The 21,463-nt window shown below is 44.5% G+C and overlaps 1 protein-coding gene and 1 pseudogene across 1 annotated transcript; both read left to right on the top strand.

Annotated features, from left to right (window-relative positions):
* The first annotated feature begins 3,608 nt into the window (after positions 1-3,608).
* Positions 3,609-4,601, top strand: LOC123347339 (olfactory receptor 10A4-like). Its single transcript, XM_044984754.1, has one exon. The coding sequence runs from the start codon at positions 3,609-3,611 to the stop codon at positions 4,599-4,601; it is 993 nt and encodes a 330-aa protein (XP_044840689.1).
* A 14,458-nt stretch (positions 4,602-19,059) lies between these two features.
* LOC123348443 lies at positions 19,060-20,026 on the top strand (annotated as a pseudogene).
* Positions 20,027-21,463: the final 1,437 nt, after the last annotated feature.

Raw genomic sequence — 21,463 nt, 5'->3', positions numbered from 1 at the left:
CAGGGAGTAGGTCCCAGAAGCCAGTGAATGAAATAACACCAACTCTGTTTCCTTCCACACATTTTGCACTTGTAGCTAGGAGACAGAACGACTCTTCATAAACAAGGTAGGCTATAGATGAATAACTTAAGCCCCCAACCATCCTCCCTCTGAAGTTCATGGACATTGTGCCCCAGTCTGCAACAGGAGCAAGATCATGTCACTGGTTTCTTTATCTGAATTTTCCATACATGGGCAGAGAATCTTAATGTTTGTCTGAGCAAATGGTTTTTTTTGTCTATATTCATATCTATCTATCTAGATATTAATATATCAGTTGATCTACTGGTGTCTAAATCTGTCATTCTGAACAGAACTAATTAACAATCATGGGTCAGGTCATAAGCTTGACTTCAGTGGTGTTTTCCTAGAATATCAGGGTTGGAAGGGACCTCAGAAGATCATCTAGTGCAACCCCCTGCTCAAAGCAGGACCAATCCCCAGGCAGATTTTTGCCCCAGATCGCTAAATGACCCCTTCAAGGATTGAACTCACAACTCTGGGTTTAGTAAGCCGATGTTCAAACCACTGAGCTATTTCCCCCGAGCTGAAAATCTGGTCTCATAATTCCATAGTGCCCACCAGAATGATTGATAAGCACTAGACATACTCATCATCAGACCATGGCTCTATTTATTATTTTTGTTGCTGTTGTTGTTGTGTTGGTGGTGGTGTTTCCTGCTTCTCCCTCCTCTTGTCCTTATTGCCCTCTGTTCCTCAGTCCTTATCATCATACATTGAATCAAAGTGGAAATGTTGTTTCTTGACATGGGTCTTTTATTTGGAGCTGAATACAGTTGGCTGGGAGAGCTCAGTCTGATTTCTTTTAATAAGAGAGTCCACTCCTAGGGTCCGACCATGATGCATGCACCACACCTGGTGTCCAAGAGTTAAGTGGTCATCTCTTTTAGCTGAATGTACCTCTATCCAATCTCTACATAATGAGAGCCTTGCGCAGTTCCAAAAAAATGTAAATCTGCTTCCGATACATGATCCACAAAAAGTGTCTGCAGATATCTACATGCATGGATGCGGATATCTGCAGATATCTGTGGATTTGCAGGGCTCTACTTACCGTGGCCAGGCTGAGGCTCTGAGACACCCCTCTGCCTGAGCCTGGTCGGGGAGAGGTGTGCGGGAGTCGCGGACCATCCACCTGCCCTCAGCGAGGCAGGGATCCTGTGCGGCGGGAACACGGCCTGGGGCTGCTCTCAGCCCCCCACCCCACGGACAGGTGGAGGGTCCGCCGCAGTCCCCAGATGGATTCCATGATAGCCTTGCTGGAGAAGGAGGGGAGGGTGCTCTGTGCAACTGCCTGGAGGCTACTCGGGCCCCCCACACGGGGCAGGTGGAGCGACCGCTGCAGCTATGCACAGTTGCCCGCCTGGCTCTTACCATGGCCAGGCTATGGCTCTGAGCCACCCCTCCCACCTGCCTCTGGAGCCAGAGAGCCGCACCAGCAGCTGCAGGGAGCCTGGGTCCCACACTGGCCCTAGGCAGGGTCTGGGCGGGGCAGGGACATGGGCCAAAGGCTGCTTGGTCCCCCCGCCCACGGCAGGTGGAGGAAGCCAGGCTCCCCACAGATGCCATCACGGCTCTCTGGCTCTGGCAGGGGGGCCTGCTCAGAGACTAAGCCCAGACATGGTAAGAGCTGGGTGGGCAGCTGTGGGGATCCCCAGTAGACCATCCACCTGTCCTGGATGAGGGGCCAGAGCAGCCTCCGGCCCATGTCCCTGCCCCCCAGGACCTCTGCCTAGTGCAGGTAGAGGGACCTCACTACGGCTCCTCACAGCTGCCCGCCCGGCTCTTACTGTCAGAGCCCTGCACGCGTACAAAATTTGTATCTGCATCTGCACTGTCATCTGCAAAAATACTCCACAGATATCCGCGGACATAAAGTGGATACCTGTGCATTTGTAAGGCTCTACACATAATGTATGTTTCTTTTGTTGATTTCATGTTCTCCGTATACTAATGGAGTGTCCAGATGCCTTGAAGAGCTCAGAAAATATCACTCAACTGCCAGTGAAAAGCATCTATACAGACCTTATTCCTAATGGTGAGTAAATTTCTCCATTTATTTAGAGCCCATCCAAATGTCAACCAACAAATAAAGAAATAAATCCAAATCCCTTCTGAAAATATGGTTTCATCAATACTGATGTTTTCCATGAGAAAATGTTGATGTTGATGGCAGTTTTCAATTTTCCATTCAATTTCATATAGACTCTTCTGAATCGAAATTAGGAGTTTCGCAATTTCAACTTTTCATATAAATTCAGGGTGAAAACAAATATTGGAATATTGGAATTTCACATTTTCCAGCCAGCTTTGCATTTAATAGTGCAGTGGTCATGCTGAGGAAAGTACTCACAAATGTCAATACAGGTTCCCCAGAGTAGCTCTTAAGAGAGGCAGAAGAATTCCCACCTCTTCCCCAGATCTCGATATTTAGAGAAGAACATTCCCTTTTGTAATAATTTTTTATGTGTAGTGCACTCTGCATAGAGCACCACTACAGTGTGCTTTAGTTGTTGGACTTAATTTTCTCTACTTCATTCCCTTTGTGTGTGTGTGTGTGTGTGTGTGTGTTCAATTTCCAGGAGAATGGTTCTGTGGTTATGGCAGAGTTTTAGGTATCAGGAATGCTGACTCGCTGTGTAAACCCAGTCTCTTCACCCCTATCATTCCCCTGATTGTTCCCAGTTTCCCCCTTAGTATCTCACTATGCTTTGATGCATTGCTTTGAGAGCCACATATTGAAGGTGCTAAGGGTATGAAAAATGTGATATTTGTTATTGCTCATTTTTATTTCAACTCTGTCATTTCACTTATTAGGAAGTTCCTTGTCAACAAGTAACCTTGAAATAAAACATCTGTGGAAAACATCTCTTCTAACATTGTAGGATCTTCCTTCTTGTAAAATTCTTTATAGCAAGGTGATAAGACAAAGATCTTCAACTGGCATAAATCAATATAGAACTTTTTATACCCATGGAGCTGTTAAGATTTACACCAGCAAAGGAACTGGCCCTAGCTCTTCTGTATGTTGAGAGAAACCAATGCATTTCAAATGTGGTGATGATAAAGGCAGGAGTGATTTTAATTGTTCTCTAATTTTTAGGGAAGAATAACATTTTAGTACACAAAAGGCCAAAATCCCTCATTGTTTTCACCATTTATTGTGCTTCTCATTCTTCAAACGGCTTCAAACAAATTGGGTTCAGCAGCATCAGTTTATTCATGTGATTAGTCCTCACTTTTGTGAGTTGTAACTGCAGTGGGAATACTTGCATTCGTATAAGAATTCCTGTGATTAAGGTCCAAATGAGATCAGAATTTGCCCTCATTTGAGAAATCTTATTTGATAAATGTGGCTACAGAATAACATTCGCAGAGGGGAAAGAAAGAAAGAAAGAAAGAAAGAAAGAAAGAAAGAAAGAAAGAAAGAAAGAAAGAAAGAAAGAAAGATTGATCCCTTTTTGAATTTTTATGTACACTGAAAAAAATTTGTTTGAAGAGGAAAAATAGAACCTCAGATTCAGTATCTTTCTTTGTCACCCCTATAGATGATCTATTCTGAGAATAACCCAGGAGAGAACCAGACCATCTCTGATGTATTTATCCTGGTGGGGTTTTCAAACCTTAAGAAGCTGCAAATCCTTCTGTTTCTGGTGCTTCTGGTCACCTACCTAGTCGCCCTGATGGGGAACCTCCTTGTTATCCTCCTTATAAAGCTAAACCCCTCACTCCACACCCCCATGTATTTCTTCCTGGTGAACCTGTCATTCTTGGAAATCTGCTACACCAGCAGTGTGGTCCCTCAGCTGCTGATTCACCTCCTGGCAGAGCAAAAGACCATCACCATTGCGGGCTGTGCTGCCCAGATGTACGTCATCACCATCATGGGCCTGACACAATGCTGCCTCCTAGCAGTCATGGCATACGACCGCTATGTGGCCATATGTCACCCCCTGCACTACAGAACTATCATGAGTGGCTGGGCATGTGCACAGCTCGTGGGTGCTTCATGGATCATCGGCATCTCAGTGGAAGTAGCTCAGATCACTTGGATCTTCAGCCTGCCCTTCTGTGGCTCCAACCGCATCCACCACTTCTTCTGCGACATCCCACCAGTGGTGAAGATGGCATGTACGGACACATCCAAAAACGAGATTATGGTCTTGACCGTGTCAGTTTTGTTCATCATGGGCCCTTTTTTGTTGATAACTGTGTCCTACATCTGCATTATCTCCACCATCCTCAAGCTGTCATCAGCAGAGGGAAGGCGTAAAGCCTTCTCCACCTGCTCCTCCCACCTCATGATGGTGACTTTGTTCTATGGAACGGCCCTTATCACCTACCTGAGGCCCAAGTCTATCTCCACCCCAGAGAGTGATCAAATGATTTCCCTCGTGATCACAGTTGTGGCACCTGTGTTGAACCCCATAATATACACTCTGAGGAACAAAGAGGTGAAGGGAGCCTTTAGAAAAACAGTTGAGAAGAGCATTTTTTCACACAATTGGAGAAAACAGAGAATGAAAAATAGAGTTAGTTAAAATGGGGAATGAGGGAAATTCATAAATGTTCTGTTGAATTACTCCCAATGACCTTCACTTTTTTAATCGAATTGTTGTCATTTGAAAAACTTTGACTTGTAAACCTATCAGGAGAATGGGAAGACAAACTTTTATTACCAAACTCCCCGCCCAAATTTTAAATATCTTCAAAATTTTGAATGTCAAATTAAATAAAAGCTTAAAATAAAAACCCTTTCATAAAATGTTCACCTTGGTTTTTGCAAATTTAACAATTTTCACTAAAATTTTAATGATGGAAAAATTTCAACCAGCTCTACCGAGAACTCCATTTAGGCTTCTCCTTTTCCTGCTCTGTCAGTCCACTGAAGCATTTTAGGATTTAGGTTGGGTTGGGCTGGGTTTCCTTGGCTGTCTAATGGATTTCCCTAGTGCTCCCTGTTGCCTAATTTTAAATAATATTTCTCAGCACTTATGAACAGTTTCCTATGCAAGAGTCTGGTGGATCTTTCAATGCCTAATCTGAGCAGATCACACAACAACTCTGGAAGCTGGCTTTTGATTTCCATGGCATTTTGCACAGGTTCAGAAGTCTAGGCTAACAGATCATTGTGTATATCATAGATTCATTGATTAAAAGGTCATAAGGGATCATTTTGATCATCTAGTCTGACATTCTGCTTAACACAGGGCAGAGAGTTTCACCTGGTGATTCCTGAGTTAAAGAAGCACTGTACATAGTTTATATTACATATGTAAAATAATAGCTGTGTGATAAACTCATAAACTACATGTGGTTATATCAATGTATAACAATATTGCACCAAATGCCTGTGTATATGGTACATCTTTGTATAACTATATGATAAAAATTCCTTTCAATATTTTTATGATGAGAGATACTATTCTGTTTGCTTCTCTACCTATATCGTTGCAGCATTATAATAAACACCAAATGAAAAACCTCTATACCTAGTTCAGCATTTCCATGACTATATGCCTTCTTTCAGTAAACATCCCTATAATGCATTCATTCGAAGCTTAAAATACATTGAGACTCTGAGATGCACTGGCTGGCAGTATGTGATGTTTTGTTGGATCTCTTTGATATAATTTGCTGATTTGTTTAAAATGATATTGTTGGCAAGATAAGTAACCTGTCGTGTTGGAAGATGTAAGTAAGAAGTAAGCAGTGATGAGCTGCCAAAATATTAACAACCAGTTCCCTCCTCCTCACCTCACGAGGGGGTTGTGCCCCCCCCGGGGGGTCGTGCCCCATCCAACCCCCCATGTTTTTTGACACCCTCCCCCCGGGACCCCTGACCCATCCCCCCCTTCCCTGTCCCCTGACTGCCCTTTGCAGCCCCATCCAACCCCTTCCCTCATTCTTGATGGCCCCCCCGGGACCCCTGCCACATCCAACCACCCCTTCTCTCTGTCCCTAAGTGCCCCCACCACCTAATGCAACCCCTGCTCCTTCCTGATTACCCCCCGGGATCCTTGCCTCCATTCAATCCCCCTGTTCTCTGCCCTCTGACCGCCCTAACCCCTATCCACCCCTCCACAACCCACCGAACACCTCCTCCCTGCTCCCTGCCCCCTTACCACACTGCCTGGGGTCGGGACCGGGTCCGCTCTTCCGGGCTGGCACCGGGGCCGGAGTCACGGGGCCCGACTCCCTGGGCCGGGCCGGCACCGGGGCCGCAGCCGCAGCCACAGGGCCCGACTCCCCGGGCCAGGCCGGCACCAGGGCCGTAGCCACAGACGCAGCCGCGGGGCCTGACTCCCCGGGCCGGGCTGGTGCCGGGGCCGTAGCCGCAGCTGCAGCCGAGAGGCCTGACTCTCTGGGATGGGCCGGCGCCGGGGCTGGAGACGCAGCCGCAGGGCCCGACTCCCCAGGCCGGGCTGGCGCCGGGGCCGGAGCCTCAGCCGCAGGGCCCGACTCCCCAGGTCGGACTGGGGCCGGAGCCATGGGGCCCGAGCTGGGCTGGATCCGAGCCACGCAGCCAGGACCAGCCCGAGCCAGGGGTGCTTGTCTGGGACCGGGCGGGGGCGTTCGGCCAGGGCCAGGGGGAGCTGTCCCGCCCCCACACCCGGCTTACCTGCCTGCTGCTTTTTTCAGGCTTCCCGCGAATGTTTGATTTGTGGGAAGAAGGGGAAGGTGAGGAGAAGGAGGGCGGAGCATTCAGGGGAGAGGGGGAGGTGAGCTGGGGCTGGGGGCTGGGTGGACAGCTGCCCGAGACTTTGTTAAATTTAAAAGCTTTTTAGAACCGGTTGTCCTGGAACAACCGGTTCTAAAAAGGCTTCTAAATTTAACAACCGGTTCTTGCGAACCGGTGCGAACCGACTGGAGCTCACCACTGGAAGTAAGTACATGTAACGATAAACAAAAGAAAAATCCCTTTCTCTGGGAAACTTAGAAGCAGAGTGGCCCAGGGCAACATGATCCAGAAACTACAAATTCATCAAGAAGGTTGTAGACATTAGATGATTAATAATTGTGCCTAAGTAATGCGCAGGTTATTTAAAATTAAATGGATAATGTGTTGACTGAAGAATGGAGGAAAATTAAGCCATAGAAAATGTGCAAATATATGAAAATACATATGTAAAATACATATAAAATAAGAAAATACATATAAAATGGGCTGGAGAACAGGAGATCCAGGCAGGTGAGGAGGACTGACATCATGGAGGAAGGAATGACTTTTCAGTGCCCCAGAATGTGTTAACTTGGGCCCATTCACCTATTCTATCTTGTCTGTTATTACTTGTGAGGCAGAAATGTATGTCCAAACACTATAAGTAAGATTAATTCTCTCTTAAATTGTATTAAACAATGGCAAAACTGATTAAGCCTAAATTGGATGGACATGTGATGCGGTTTCCCACTCTACACTCCCAAAAACGTACACATTTGGATAAAAAGGTAAATCCCACATACATGCTCTCATCTCTGCTTTGTAAATTAATTTAGCAAAGGTGTAACCCTCATACAATAATTATCGGAGCAACAAGCCGTGGCCTGTCAGCGAACACATATGTGTTAAGTTAGTATACACCCCATTATGTGAATACCTGTCAGTTCTACAAGCTGAATTAGTGTATGTTCTTCCCAGTATTCAGTGCACTCATGCTAACCTACACCCCACACTACCAAGCAACAGTATAACTTAGTATTTAACATAAGCAGATAAGAAACTTGTAAAAGTCAAGATACATTAATTCAACAGCTTAGTACAAATTGTGGGGAACCTTCATGGACCAGGACGTGGAATGCTGTGTCCAAAAGCAAGATATGAAAGGTCATGGTTCAGAACAAGAAGTTAAGGAACGAAGTTCAGGGATGAATAGACAGGCTGGATTTCTGTGACATAAGACATAAGAATGGCCATACTGGGTCTGACCAAAGGTCCCTAGCCTCTGTTTCTCAGAGGATGGAGATGGATGGCAGGAGAGAGATCACTTGATCATTGCCTGTTAGATTCACTCCCTCTTGGGCACCTGGCATTGGCCGCTGTCGGTAGACAGGATACTGGGCTAGATAGACCTTTGGTCTGACCTGGTACGGTCATTCTTATGTTCTTATGTAATGATCATTGATCTCTCTCCTGCCATCTATCTCCAACCTCTGCAAATAGAGGCTAGAGACACCACTCCTTACCCCTCTGGGCTAATAGCCATTAAAGGACTTAGCCTCCATGAATGTATCCAGTTCTCTTTTAAACCCTGTTACAGTCCTAGCTTTCACAACCTACTCAGGCAAGGCGTTCCACAAGTTGACTATGCACTCCGTGAAGAAGAACTTCCTTTTATTTGTTTTAAACTTGCTGCCGATTAATTTTGTTTGGTGGCCCCTAGTTCTTATATTATGGGAATAAGTAAATAACTTTTCCTTATCCACTTTCTCCACAACACTCATGATTTTATATACCTCTATCATATCCCCCCTTAGTCTCATAGAATCATAGAATCTCAGGGTTGGAAGGGACCTCAGGAGGTATCTAGTCCAACCCCCTGCTCAAAGCAGGACCAAACCCAACTAAATCATCCCAGCCAGGGCTTTGTCAAGCCTGACCTTAAAAACCTCTAAGGAAGGAGATTCCACCACCTCCTTAGGTAACCCATTCCAGTTCTTCACCACCCTACTAGTGAAAAAGTTTTTCCTAATATCCAACCTAAAACTCCCCCTCTGCAACTTGAGACCATTTCTCCTTGTTCTGTCATCTTCTACCACTGAGAACAGTCTAGATCCATCCTCTTTGGAACCCCATTTCAGGTAGTTGAAAGCAGCTATCAAATCCCCCCTCATTCTTCTCTTCTGCAGACTAAACAATCCCAGTTCCCTCAGCCTCTCCTCATAAGTCATGTGTTCCAGCCCCCTAATCATTTTTGTTGCCCTTTGCTGGACTCTCTCCAATTTATCCACATCCTTCTTGTAGTGTGGGGCCCAAAACTGGACACAGTACTCCAGATGAGGCCTCACCAGTGCTGAATAGAGGGGAATGATCACATCCCTCGATCTGCTGGAAATGCCCCTACTTATACAACCCAAAATGCCATTAGCCTTCTTGGCAACAAGGGCACACTGTTGACTCATATTCAGCTTTTCATCCACCGTAACCCCTAGGTCCTTTTCTGCAGAACTGCTGCCCAGCCATTCGGTTCCTAGTCTGTAGCAGTGCATGGGATTCTTCCATCCTAAGTGCAGGACTCTGCACTTGTCCTTGTTGAACCGCATCATATTTCTTTTGGCCCAATCCTCTAATTTGTCTAGGTCCCTCTGTATCCTATCCCTACCCTCCAGCGTATCAACCACTCCTCCCAGTTTAGTGTCATCTGCAAACTTGCTAAGGGTGCAGTCCACACCATCCTCCAGATCGTTAATGAAGATATTGAATAAAACCGGCCCCACCACCGACCCTTGGGGCACCCCACTTGATACCGGCTGCCAACTAGACATGGAACCATTGATCACTACCTGTTGAGCCCGACCATCTAGCCAGTTTTCTATCCACCTTACCGTCCATTCATCCAGCCCATACTTCTTTAACTTGCTGGCAAGAATACTGTGGGAGACTGTATCAAAAGCTTTGTCTCCTTTTTTCCAAGCTGAAAAGTCCTAGCCTCTTTAATCTCTCTTCATACGGGACCTGTTCCAAACCCCTAAACATTTTAGTTGCCCTTCTCTGAACCTTTTCTAATGCCAATATATCTTTTTTGAGATGAGGGAACCGCATCTGTACGCAGTATTCAAGATGTGGGCATATCATGGATTTATATAAGGGCAATACGATATTCTCAGTCTTATTCTCTATCCCTTTTTTAATGATTCCTAACATCCTGTTTGCTTTTTTGACTGCTGCTGCACACTGTGTGGATGTCTTCAGAGAATATTCATGATGACTCCAAGATCTTTCTCTTGATTAGTTGTAGCTAAATTAGCCCCCATCATATTGTATGTATAGCTGGGCTTATTTTTTCCAATGAGCATTACTTTACATTTATCCACATTAAATTTCATTTGCCATTTTGTTGCCCAATCACTTAGTTTTGTGAGATCTTTTTGAAGTTCTTCACAATCTGCTTTGGTCTTAACTATCTTGAGCAGTTTAGTATCATCTGCAAACTTTGCCGCCTCACTGTTTATCCCTTTCTCCAGATCATTTATGAATAAATTGAATAAGATTGGTCCTAGGACTGACCTTGCTGAACACCACTAGTTACCCCTCTCCATTCTGAAAATTTACCATTTATTCCTACCTTTGTTCCCTGTCTTTTAGCCAGTTCTCAATCCATGAAAGAGTTTTGTAACTAGAGTTATTCCTAGTTGAAATGTATGAATTTGGGAGCTCAGCTTCTGTGCAAGGTACATTTAACAATGATGCACGAGACGGCTTCCTGGAGACTGGTATCATATTGAACCTTTTCCGAGTACTATACTATGATTGGCTTTTAGCAATAAACCCTACTGTCAAGCAATTGACTGTACAATTTATCAGCAACAGGCAGCAGAATGCAGCCAATGATGGATGACAGGAAACTGGCTGCTATACTGTATCACAGCAGTGAGAAAGGAGTGACTTAGTTAACAAGGGCCACTTGCAGAGGTAAAAAATTTAAAGTGGGGGCTATACTGCAGAATGGGCACTGGGGCAGCAGATGGTGGGGGTGGGGAAGTGGTGGCTATACTGTATAATGGGTACTATGGGTAGCAGATGGTGGGGGTGTTAGACCCGCAGCAGGAGTCACCCTATGAGATAGGGGAGCAGACAGATACCGGACACAGTGTTGGTGTATAATCCACAAATATTCTTTATTGCTTACAAAATAAACTGCTCAGTCCACATTCATAACCCAAGCATACTACACCAGAGTCTGAAGATCAGAACTGAAGTCGATGTTCAGTCTGATCACAAGGTGCAGAGAGCCAGCATTACCACATCTTAATCTAAAAAGGGCTCTGGATTCACAAACGACTCCAAATTGCGAGTGTATCAAATATCTTTTATAATCCACCCCATCACATCATCAGTTGTCTGGGCAATTTCAAAAGACAGTTCTGGTCAAATTGCCAAAACCCAAGATGTTTAGAAATAGGTCCAGGCCTGAGATGTTCCTCTTTCCCCAGTTCTTTTTTACAACTGCAGCAGATACATTGCAACAGGTACATTGTCATGGCAATGCCCCCAGTGTTATTCCTTATCTTTCTCATAACAAAGTTTTTTGCTTTTTGTTTTTTTTAATGCAAACACCTCTTGACTGCAGAAAACCCTCAAATTCTTGCTTCGGTTGTCAACATACAACACACATCCAGCACACTTCATCCACACTAGGCATATAACATATTACATGGATATCTATCTATCTATCTATCTATCTATCTATCTATCTATCTATCTATCTATCTATCTATCTATCTATCCCCATACAGCCCCTCTAGCTAGCTAGCTATTTTCAAAATCTCTAGTTATCTACTGATCCTACAATCTGTGATATCTCCACATCTAAATCTCTCTATCAATCCATCTGTGATACCTCCCTTTCTCTCTCTGTCAATCCACCAATATACTGCTCTGTTCTGGGCAAAAGGAGTACAGATAACATTCTGGTGTATTTCGTGCACCTAGATGGTGCCAAAACATCTCCCAAAACATTCAGGGTCAGCTATAATGAACAAAGGACACTAGGGGGCAGCAGAGCGTGGGGGTGGGGAAGAGGTGGCTATACTGTATAATGGGCACTAGGGGGCAACAGAAAGTGAGGGTGGAGAAGGGGCGGCTATACTATATAATGGGCACTAGGGGCAGTAGAGGGTGGGGGTGGAGAAGGGGCGGCTGTACTGTATAATGGGCACTAGGGGGCAGCAGAGGGTGGGGGCGGGGAAGGGGCGGCTGTACTGTATAATGGGCACTAGGGGCAGCAGAGGGTGAGGGGTGGAGGTGGGGTGGCTATACTGTAAAAGGGGCAGTAGAGGAAGCAGAGAGACATGGCGGAAAAAAAGTTGGCTATACTGTGTACAGGGTACCAGGGGCAGCAAAGGGTGAGGGTTGGAGAAGAGTCAAGCGATGGTCCATAATGATGTCAAAGACTTTGCTTTTTCAGCTCCTGCAGCTTTATGCTCTCATGTTCGCACAGAGTGTATTTCCCTGTTGTCAGAGCCAATCCCCAGCCTCAGAGCAGTGAGGAAGATTAATTAATAGCAAGGGAATTCATTATTCCAACAGTGTAGCTATTTGCTTCTGCAATATTTCCCTGTGTGTTTTGCTGAGCTGTTCCCCTTCTACTTGTGAGTGTGGCCAGGGCAGGAGACATTCCTGGACCTGGCATGGTCCTTGATCATTTTCCATTCATCACAGTTCAGAGTTGGCTTGATTTGCAAAGGGGCTGAGGTCTCATTGACTGCAGTGGGAGATGTAGGAGTCAGATGTTGCTTTAAATTAACCCCACAGGTTTGATAAGTGTCTGGAGAATAAGGACAAATAATTCACCTTCGGGAGCAGAACCTTTTCCACCTAGGCCTCTGAACGGACATTTCATGTAGAGCAACAAGGATGATGCAACGGCCTGTAGCTATTGCCTCATAACATTTCTGTACGAAGTTGGCACTGTAGTTTGTGTCTTTGGAAAGACAGCAGATAATCACTTCTACTCTTCTGGGGCTTTTTGGCAGCTAGAGATTCTGTTTGTTTATTTTTAATGTAACCCTTCTGCCAGGCCGAATTGATAGCAGCAAGGGCTGAGTTCAATACATACGGGTCCCTTCCCTACAACGTAATGCAAACCAGCTGAAGCCCCCACCCAGTGACCTGGAAAAATCTTACACACACATCCCTGGGTGCCTCAAAGAGGTAATATTTCTCCTCTCGCAAGCACAGTCTTGGTGTACAGAAAATGTTTAATAATATGAGATAAACAACATAGCATTAGATTGGGAAAACACCTCAACTAGGCCAGGTCCTTTTCCCTGGGCTCTTAAGTCCAGCAACCCCAAAATCACCCCAAGACTCCAAAGTCCAATACCTCAAATGTCCCAAGAGTCCAGCAACCCAAAAATCACCCACAGTCCCAAAAGTCCTGCAACCCAAAAGTCTCTGTCCTGGGTCAGTGCAGCCCCAGAGTTCAAGAGTCTATCTGCAGGGGTTTCCCCCCCCGCCCCCCGGCCAGCCTGGGTAGAAAGGGGCACCTTATGGGGTCCGGGGCCGACTGCCCTGCCTTTCCATGGGATTCTGCTTCCCCCTTCCCCATGAACTGCTCAGCTCCGCTCCGCTCTGCCAGCTGCTCTGCTACACCAGCCGACCTGTGATCCACTCCAGCCGTCCCCGCAAACTGCTCGGCTCCGCTCGCTCTGTGGGCACTCCAACTGTCCCACAAACTGCTCCGCAATATAGCTTCAGGCTCCCCCACTAGTTAGCACAGCTCTTTAGTGATTTCAGCTCTTAGTGATTTCAGTTCATAGTAGGGGAGCCCCAGTGCTGGTGCACCATTAGCCTAAAGTGAGTTCAGCTCAGCAACCTGTAACTTAGAATCTTAAGGGAATCAAAAATCAACTCTGATATTCAACAGTGAAGAGAGGAGGAGACGTAATTGGTCATTCTGGCTCACACAGGGAGCCCACTCCCTTGTCTAGCGAGTGCCACTCAATTGATGTTGAGACTCCCTGTCACAAAGCAGTTTCACAGTTTCTCATCCACACAATCAAGGTGACAACACTCCACTCCTCCTGCCCCAACAACACAGAAACTGGGGATCCCACAGCTGCCAAAGCAACCATCCCAGGCTGCCGTGGGCTATGCCAAGTGGGGTGGGTGTGCCTATGCAAACACGATCGGCCCCTGAAATTCTTTTTCACGCTTGCCATAATTCACCACCACATGTCAGGGTAGAGCTCATCCTGACTCTGCTTACATTAAGATAAACTTCCATTGTATCTGTGCTTGCTTCATCCCAAACACTTCTGGTCACACATCACTGATGTATTTCATATTGTCAGAGAGTCACAGCATTTAAGGACAAAAGGGATCTCTAGATTATCTTGTCTGACCGACTCTGTCTCATGCTGACTTGGGTGTCATCACACAGGCCCACAGAGCACTTTAGTCAGGCATCAAAGTGAACATAAAAGAGAACTGTACCTGGTGGTCCCTGTAACTGTGCACTGAAATGGGAGCACCTCTGGGAAGGAGAATCTGTAATGTCATGCAACACTGATAAACAGATGATTAAGGCAGGAAGGAAAGAACATCTCATGTAATATAGAAATTGTGTGTGGGTGTGTCTGCATGTGAAAGAGAGAGAGAGAGTGAGAGAGAGACTGGAAACTCATGCAATGACTATATAGCCAGTCAATAATGATAGTTATATAGTCAGTAAAGGATAAAGGGGTGAGAACTGATAGCAGAAACACAAGACACCTATAGATCTAGACATAAAATATTACTTAGAAAGACAAGGTAGATGCAGTAATATATTTTATTGTTGGTGAAAGAGACAGCAGTGGGTCCAGCAAAATATATTACCTCATGTACTTTGTCTCTAGTATCCTGGGACCCAGATGGCTATAACAGCACTGTATACAAAAATAGCTTAAGCAATTAGCGTAAGTAGAAGGCCTTATAGCCTGAACAGAAGGAGTTGCTCAAAGAGTTAGCATAAGTAAGTAAACTAACAATGAATGTAAGTTTACTGTTTTGTCATAATAACAAGTGTAATAATAACAAGAGCAGATAGATAACAACAAGGGAATGAGACCTGCTGTGTGTGTGTGTGTGTGTGTGTTTGTGTGTGTGTGTGTGTGACTCTCACCCCCTGCTGGAGGGAATGCCCCACGGAGTCATTCATGATCACGGGTGGTACAGAAAGATCTTTCATTTACAGCTCATCTGAAAGATATAACTTTCACCAGAACCAATGCCCCCTTCCATGGTGAGGGGTCACTGCGGACCAGCACAAATACCAAAGGGAGAGTGCCATCTATTAAAACACCCTACCTACCCCCTGCAGCACAGGGCCCCCGTGTGCAATACTGGGGCACTGTGGTAAGCAGCCATTCTCATAGGAGCAGGTCCACTGCTGAGCATCTCACCAAACTCTTTGCAGTACAGGGCCACATGGTGCCCAGCTGAGGCACAAGGGGTCAGCATGGACCAAGAGATAACAGTGCCCCCCAAGTGAGACCCCACTCAGCTCCTCGCAGCATGCCATTGTCATCCCTTGGAGCTGTGCTGGAGCACTGGGGGAAGTACAACTGACCCACGGAGGAGAACATCCTGTAATAAGTTCTCCATCCTGTTTCTGTCAGTACAGCGCCCCCTACTGCAGAGCTGCGACATTGGGATCAATCAAGAACATCCCACAGAGCCCTCCAGACCCATCCTTGTATTTTAGCACCCCCTAGTGCTACATTGGGTAATGCTAGCAACACTGACTAGGACAAGATTGCCCCAAACTGAGCACCCCACCTCACTCCCAGTAGCACAGCCTCTAGCCCCCAATGGCCATGCTAGAGTAAGGGGCTCAGAACTATCTAAGAAATGAAAGTGCTCCCAGCTGAGCCCATCACCCCATTCCCTGAAGCACACTACCCCCTAGCACCTCTCAGTTTCTGCACAGAGTTTATTCTAATGTTCCTGGGAACTAGTCCTGATTCTGGTCCTGCTGCAAACTTACTGGTGTCAATGGGAATAGTCCCACTGACTTCTATGGGCTTTGGATCTGGCTCTATAGGAGGGAAATGGGCCCTTTCATTAGGGCAGTAGAGTGAGGACTTTTGGGTTCTGTTCCCAGCTCTGTAAGAGGAGTGGGGTGTAATGTTTAGAATAGTGGGAATTTGGACTCAGATCTCCTGTGTTCTAATCATGGATCTGAGACAGGAGTGGGGCACATAGTCTGAACATCAGGGAACTGGAGTCATGAGCCTTGGGTGTTGTTACTGACTCTGCGCTTGACTCTTTGTGTTGTGTTACGTTGGACAATTCATTCTTCTTTCCAGACAAAATACTATCACACAATTTACACCACTTTGGTAAATCCCATTATGATTTTCATCTAGAAAACACATGATGATGATGATGATGATACCACCCCCTCTGAAATAATTACCCTAGTGAATTTTATTTTGTTGCAGGTTGATGCAGAATTGTTCTTCCTCTGAGGAATATTACAAGAAATTTCCTTCAGGGACTAGGTCCCAGAAGCCAGTGAATGAAATAAAAACACCTCTGTTTCCTTCAACCCATATTGTGCTTGTACCTAGGAGATAGAACTATTCTTCTTAAACAAGGTAGGTTATAAATGAATTACTTAAGGCCCCAACCATTCTCCCACTGAGGTCCATTGGTGATGTGCCCCAGTCTGCAATGGCAGCAAGATCATGTCATTGGTTTCTTCATTTGAATTTTCTATACATGGGCAGAGAATTTTAATGTGTATCTGAGCACATGGGTTGTGTCTGTGTTCATATCTATCTATCTATCTATCTATCTGGCAGTCTACCTGTTAGTATAGCAATTGATCTATTAGTCTCTGAATCTATCATTCTGAATTCAAGTAGTTTAATAATCATGGGTCAGGTTGTGAGCTTGACTTCAGTGCTAATTTATACCAGGTGAAGTTCTGGTCCTATAATTCCATAGGGCCCACCAAAGTGATAAGAAAGCACCAAACATGCTCATCATCATGCCATGATTATATTTATTTTTTTTGTTGTTGTTGTGTTATTGTTGGTGTTTCTTGCTTCTCCTTCCTCTTGTCCTTACTCTCCTCTGTTTTTCAACTGTCATCATCATCCACTGAGTCTGAGTGGAAATGTTGTTTCCTGAAGTGGTTCTTGTATTTGGATCTGAATACAGTCGGCTGGGAGGACTTAGTCTGATCTCTTCTAATAAGAAAGTCCACTCCCGGAATCCGACCACGGCATATGCTCTGCACATGCTGCCCAAGAGTGAAATGGCGGTCTCTTTTAACTGAATTTTTCTCAAACCTTCCTCCACATAATGTATGCTTCTTTCATTGCTTTCATGTCCTCCTGTATACTAATGGAGTGTCCAGATGCCTTGAAGAGCTCAGAAAATATTAGCCAACTGCCAGTGACAAGCATCTTTATAGACCTTATTCCTAATGGTGAGTAAATTTCTACATTTTTTAGAGCTGCTCCAAATGTCAGCCATTAAATAAAGAAATAAATCCAAATTCCTTCTGAAAAAATAGTTTCATCAATATTGATGTTTTCCAAGAGAAAACATCGATATTGATGTCAGTTTTCAATTTTCCATTCGATTTCATGTGGACTCTTTGAATCGAAATTAAGGTTTTCACTATTTCAACTTTTCATATCAATTCAATGAAAATTCAAATATTGGAATTTCTCATGAGATGGAAATTCCATTTTCCAGCCAGCTTTTCATATACTGTAATGGCTGTGCTGAGGAAAGTACTCACAAACATCAATAGAGGTTCCCCAAAGTAGATCTTAAGAGAGGCAGAAGAATTTCAACCTCTCCACCAGATCTCAGTATTTAGAGAACATCATTCCCTTTTGTTTTAAATTGTTCTAGGTAGTGCACTTTGCATAATGTGCCATCAAAGTTTGCTTTGGTTATTTAATTAAATTTTCTCTATCTGATTCCCTTTGAATCTCTCTCTCTCTCTCTCTCTCTCTCTCTCTCTCTCCCTTCCTCTTAAATTACCAGGAGAATGGTCCTGTGGTTATGGCACAGTTTCAGGTAACAGGACAGCTCAGTTCCATTTCTCAGAATGCTGACTAGCTGTGTTAATCCAGTCTATTCATCCTATCATTCCAGTTTCCCCCTAATAGCTCACTGTTGTTTGATGTGTTGCTTTGAGAGCTACATATTGAAGGTACTAAGGGTATGCAAAATACAATATTTGTTATTACTCATTTTAATTCCATCTCTGTTATTTCATTGTCATGCCTGTTATTAGGAAGTTCCTTGTCAACAAGTAACCTTGAAGTAAAACACCTGTGGAAAACATCTCTTCTTACATCGTAGGATGTTCCTTCTTGTAAAGTTCTTTATAGCAAAGTGATTGGACGATGATCCTCAACTGGTGTAAATCAGTGTAGCTCTTTTTATACCCACTGAGCTGGGAAGATTTACACCAGCCCTAGGTCTTCTTTTGTATATTGAGAGAAACCAATACATTTGGGATGCTGCGATGATAAAGCCAGGAATGATTTCAATTGTTCTCTAATATTTAGGGAACAATAACATTTAATAGTATACAAAACACGCAACATCCCCCATTGTTTTCAACATTTATTGTGCTTCTCATTCTCCAAAGTGCTTCAAAGATATTGGGCTCAGCAGCATCAGTTTATTCATGTGAGTAGTCCTCACTTATGTGAGTTGTAACTGCAGTGGGAATACTTACATATAACAATTCTCATGATTAAGAGCTGAATGAGAGCAGAATTTGCCCTCATTTGAGAAATTGTATTTGATAAAAGTGGCTGTAGCATAACAGTCTTAGGGGAAAGAAAGAAAGAGAAAAAGAAAGAAAGAAAGAAAAGTATTGATTCCTTTTTGAATTTTCATGTAGACTAAAAAATGGTTTGAAGAGGAAGGATTGAGGAAGAGGAAGGATGAGTTTGAAGAGGAAGAATAGAACCCCTGATGCTGGAAACCGGTATACCACCATTGCTGGTATAAACTGATGTAGCTCCTTTAGAGTCAATTTCATCAAATCCCTGTCTGTTGTAAATCAGCTCTATTTCCACCGGTGTCAAAGTGGTCGGATCTCCAGCTAATCTATATTGGCATAGCTTGAATGACATCAATGCAACTACACCAGTTTACACCTGATGATGATTTGGCCCAGTTACATATTTATATACAGAATCGTAGCAGGTTTTATTCTCAAGCCTCCCAACTGAAAGGAAACCAGTATGAATTGTTTGATTTACATCCACATGTTTGGTATTCCACAGATTCAGTCTCTTTCTATGTTGCCCCTACAGATGACCTATTCTGCGAGTGACCCTGGAGAGAACCAGACCATCTCCGATGTGTTCATCCTGGTGGGGTTTTCATACCTTAACAAGCTGCAAATCCTTCTATTTCTGTTGCTTCTGGTCATCTACCTGGTCACCCTGATAGGGAACCTGCTTGTTATCCTCCTTATAAAGCTAAACCCCTCACTTCACACCCCCATGTATTTCTTCCTGGTGAACCTGTCATTCTTGGAAATCTGCTACACCAGCAGTGTGGTCCCTCAGTTGCTGGTTCACCTCCTGGTGGAGCAAAAGACCATCTCTATTGTGGGCTGTGCAGTCCAGATGTACGTCTTCACCATCATGGGCCTGACGGAATGCTGCCTCCTAGCAGTCATGGCGTACGATCGCTACATAGCCATATGCAACCCCTTGCACTACAGCACCATCATGAGTGGTCGGGTATGTGCACAGCTCGCAGGTGCTTCATGGACCATCGGCATCTCAGTGGAAGTAGCTCAGACCACGTGGATCTTCCGCTTACCCTTTTGTGGCTCCAACCGCATCCACCACTTCTTCTGCGACATCCCACCAGTGGTGAAGATGGCATGTAAGGACACATCCAAAAATGAGATTATGGTTTTCACTGTCAGTGCTGTTCATCATGAGCCCTTTCCTGATGATAATCCTGTCCTACATCTGCATTATTTCCACCACCCTTAAGCTCCAGTCTGCGGAGGGAAGGCGTAAAGCCTTCTCCACCTGCTCCTCCCACCTCATGGTGGTGACTTTGTTCTATGGAACAGCCCTTATCACCTATCTCAGGCCCAAGTCTAGTTCCACCCCAGAGAGTGATCTAATCATTTCCCTCATGAACACAATTGTGGCCCCAGTGTTGAACCCCATTATATACACGCTGAAGAACAGAGAGGTGAAGGGAGCCTTTAGAAAAACAGTAGAGAAGAGCATCTCTTCACACAAACAGAGAAATTAGGGAATGAAAAACAAAGGCAATCAAAATGGGGGAATAAGGGAAATTCATAAACATTTTGTTGAATCTCTCGCAATGACCCTCACATTTTCAATTAAAATTTTACCATGTGCGAAAATTTACATCCTCTAAACATGGTGGCAAAATGGGAAGAGGAACTTTTTATAATGAAATTAATAAATAAATAAACTTTAGTCAAATTTTTGATAGTCAGAACCTTTTGACCAGATCTAAAGATCATTGAAATAGCCTCAGATCAGCCAGGAAAATGAATTATTACCAAGGGAATTACCAAAGGAATTCATTAGTCCTACAGTGTAACTATTTGCTACAGCTAATGTAAAATTTCCCTGTGTGTTTTGCAGGACTTTTTGCCCTATACCTGTGAATGTCACCAGGGCAGAGGATGTGCCTGGACCTGCATTGTCTTTGATCATTTTCCACTCATCACAGCTCAGAGTGGGCTTGATTTGCACAGGGGCTGAGGTCTCATTGACTTCAATGGGAGGTGCAGGTCTCCAATGTTGCTGTAAATTAGAAACAAGGCTTTGATCAGAGTCTGGAGAATAAGGACACAAATAAATCCCTTGCGGCATCAGAACCTTTTTCCCCTAGGCCCCTGAACGGACATTTCATGTAGAGCAACAATGATGATGCAACAGCCTGTAGCTGTTGCCTAACAATATATGCCTACAGAGTTAGTGCTGTAGTTTGTGTCTTTGAAAAAACATGAGATAATCACTTCTCCTCTTCTGGGGCTGTTTGGCAGTGAGAGATTCCTTTTGTTTGTTTTTAAGATTCACTTTTACCATATCTGCGCTTGCTTCATCCCAAACACTTACGGTCACATATCACTGGTGTATTTCATATTGTCAGAGAGTCACAGAGTTTAAGGACAAAAGGGACCTGTAGATTATCTCATCTGACCTCCTCTGTCTCACATTGTGTTGGGATTCATCACATAGGCCCACAGAGCACTTTAGTCAGGCATCAAATGGCGGTCCCTGTGCTGGACCACTGAAATAGAGGCATGTCTCGGATGCAGAATGTATAACATCAAGCAACACTATTCAACAGATAATTAAGGCAGGAAGGAAAGAACCCCTTATGCAAAATAGAAACTCTGTGTGTGTGTGTGTGTGATAGAGAGAGAGAGAGAGATGTGTAGCCCATGTAATGACTATATAGCCATTAAATAATAGTTGTATAGTAAGTAAACGATGAAGGGTTGAGGAAATTATAGCAGAAACACAAGAGACCTATAGGGTTAGACTCATAAAAATTACTTAGAAAGACAAGATGGCTGAGGTAATATCTTTTATTGTTGGTGAGAGAGACAGAAGTTGGTCCAGCAAAAGATATTATCTCACCCACTTTGTGTCTCTAGTATCCTGGGACCAAGATGGCTACAACAGCATTGCATACAAGAATAGCTTAAGC

The sequence above is a fragment of the Mauremys mutica genome, chromosome 13, assembly GCF_020497125.1.
Source record: "Mauremys mutica isolate MM-2020 ecotype Southern chromosome 13, ASM2049712v1, whole genome shotgun sequence".
Classification (NCBI taxonomy): Eukaryota; Metazoa; Chordata; order Testudines; family Geoemydidae; genus Mauremys; species Mauremys mutica.
The sequence above is the reverse complement of the archived record's forward strand: the minus strand, read 5'-3'. Positions and strand labels throughout refer to the sequence as shown.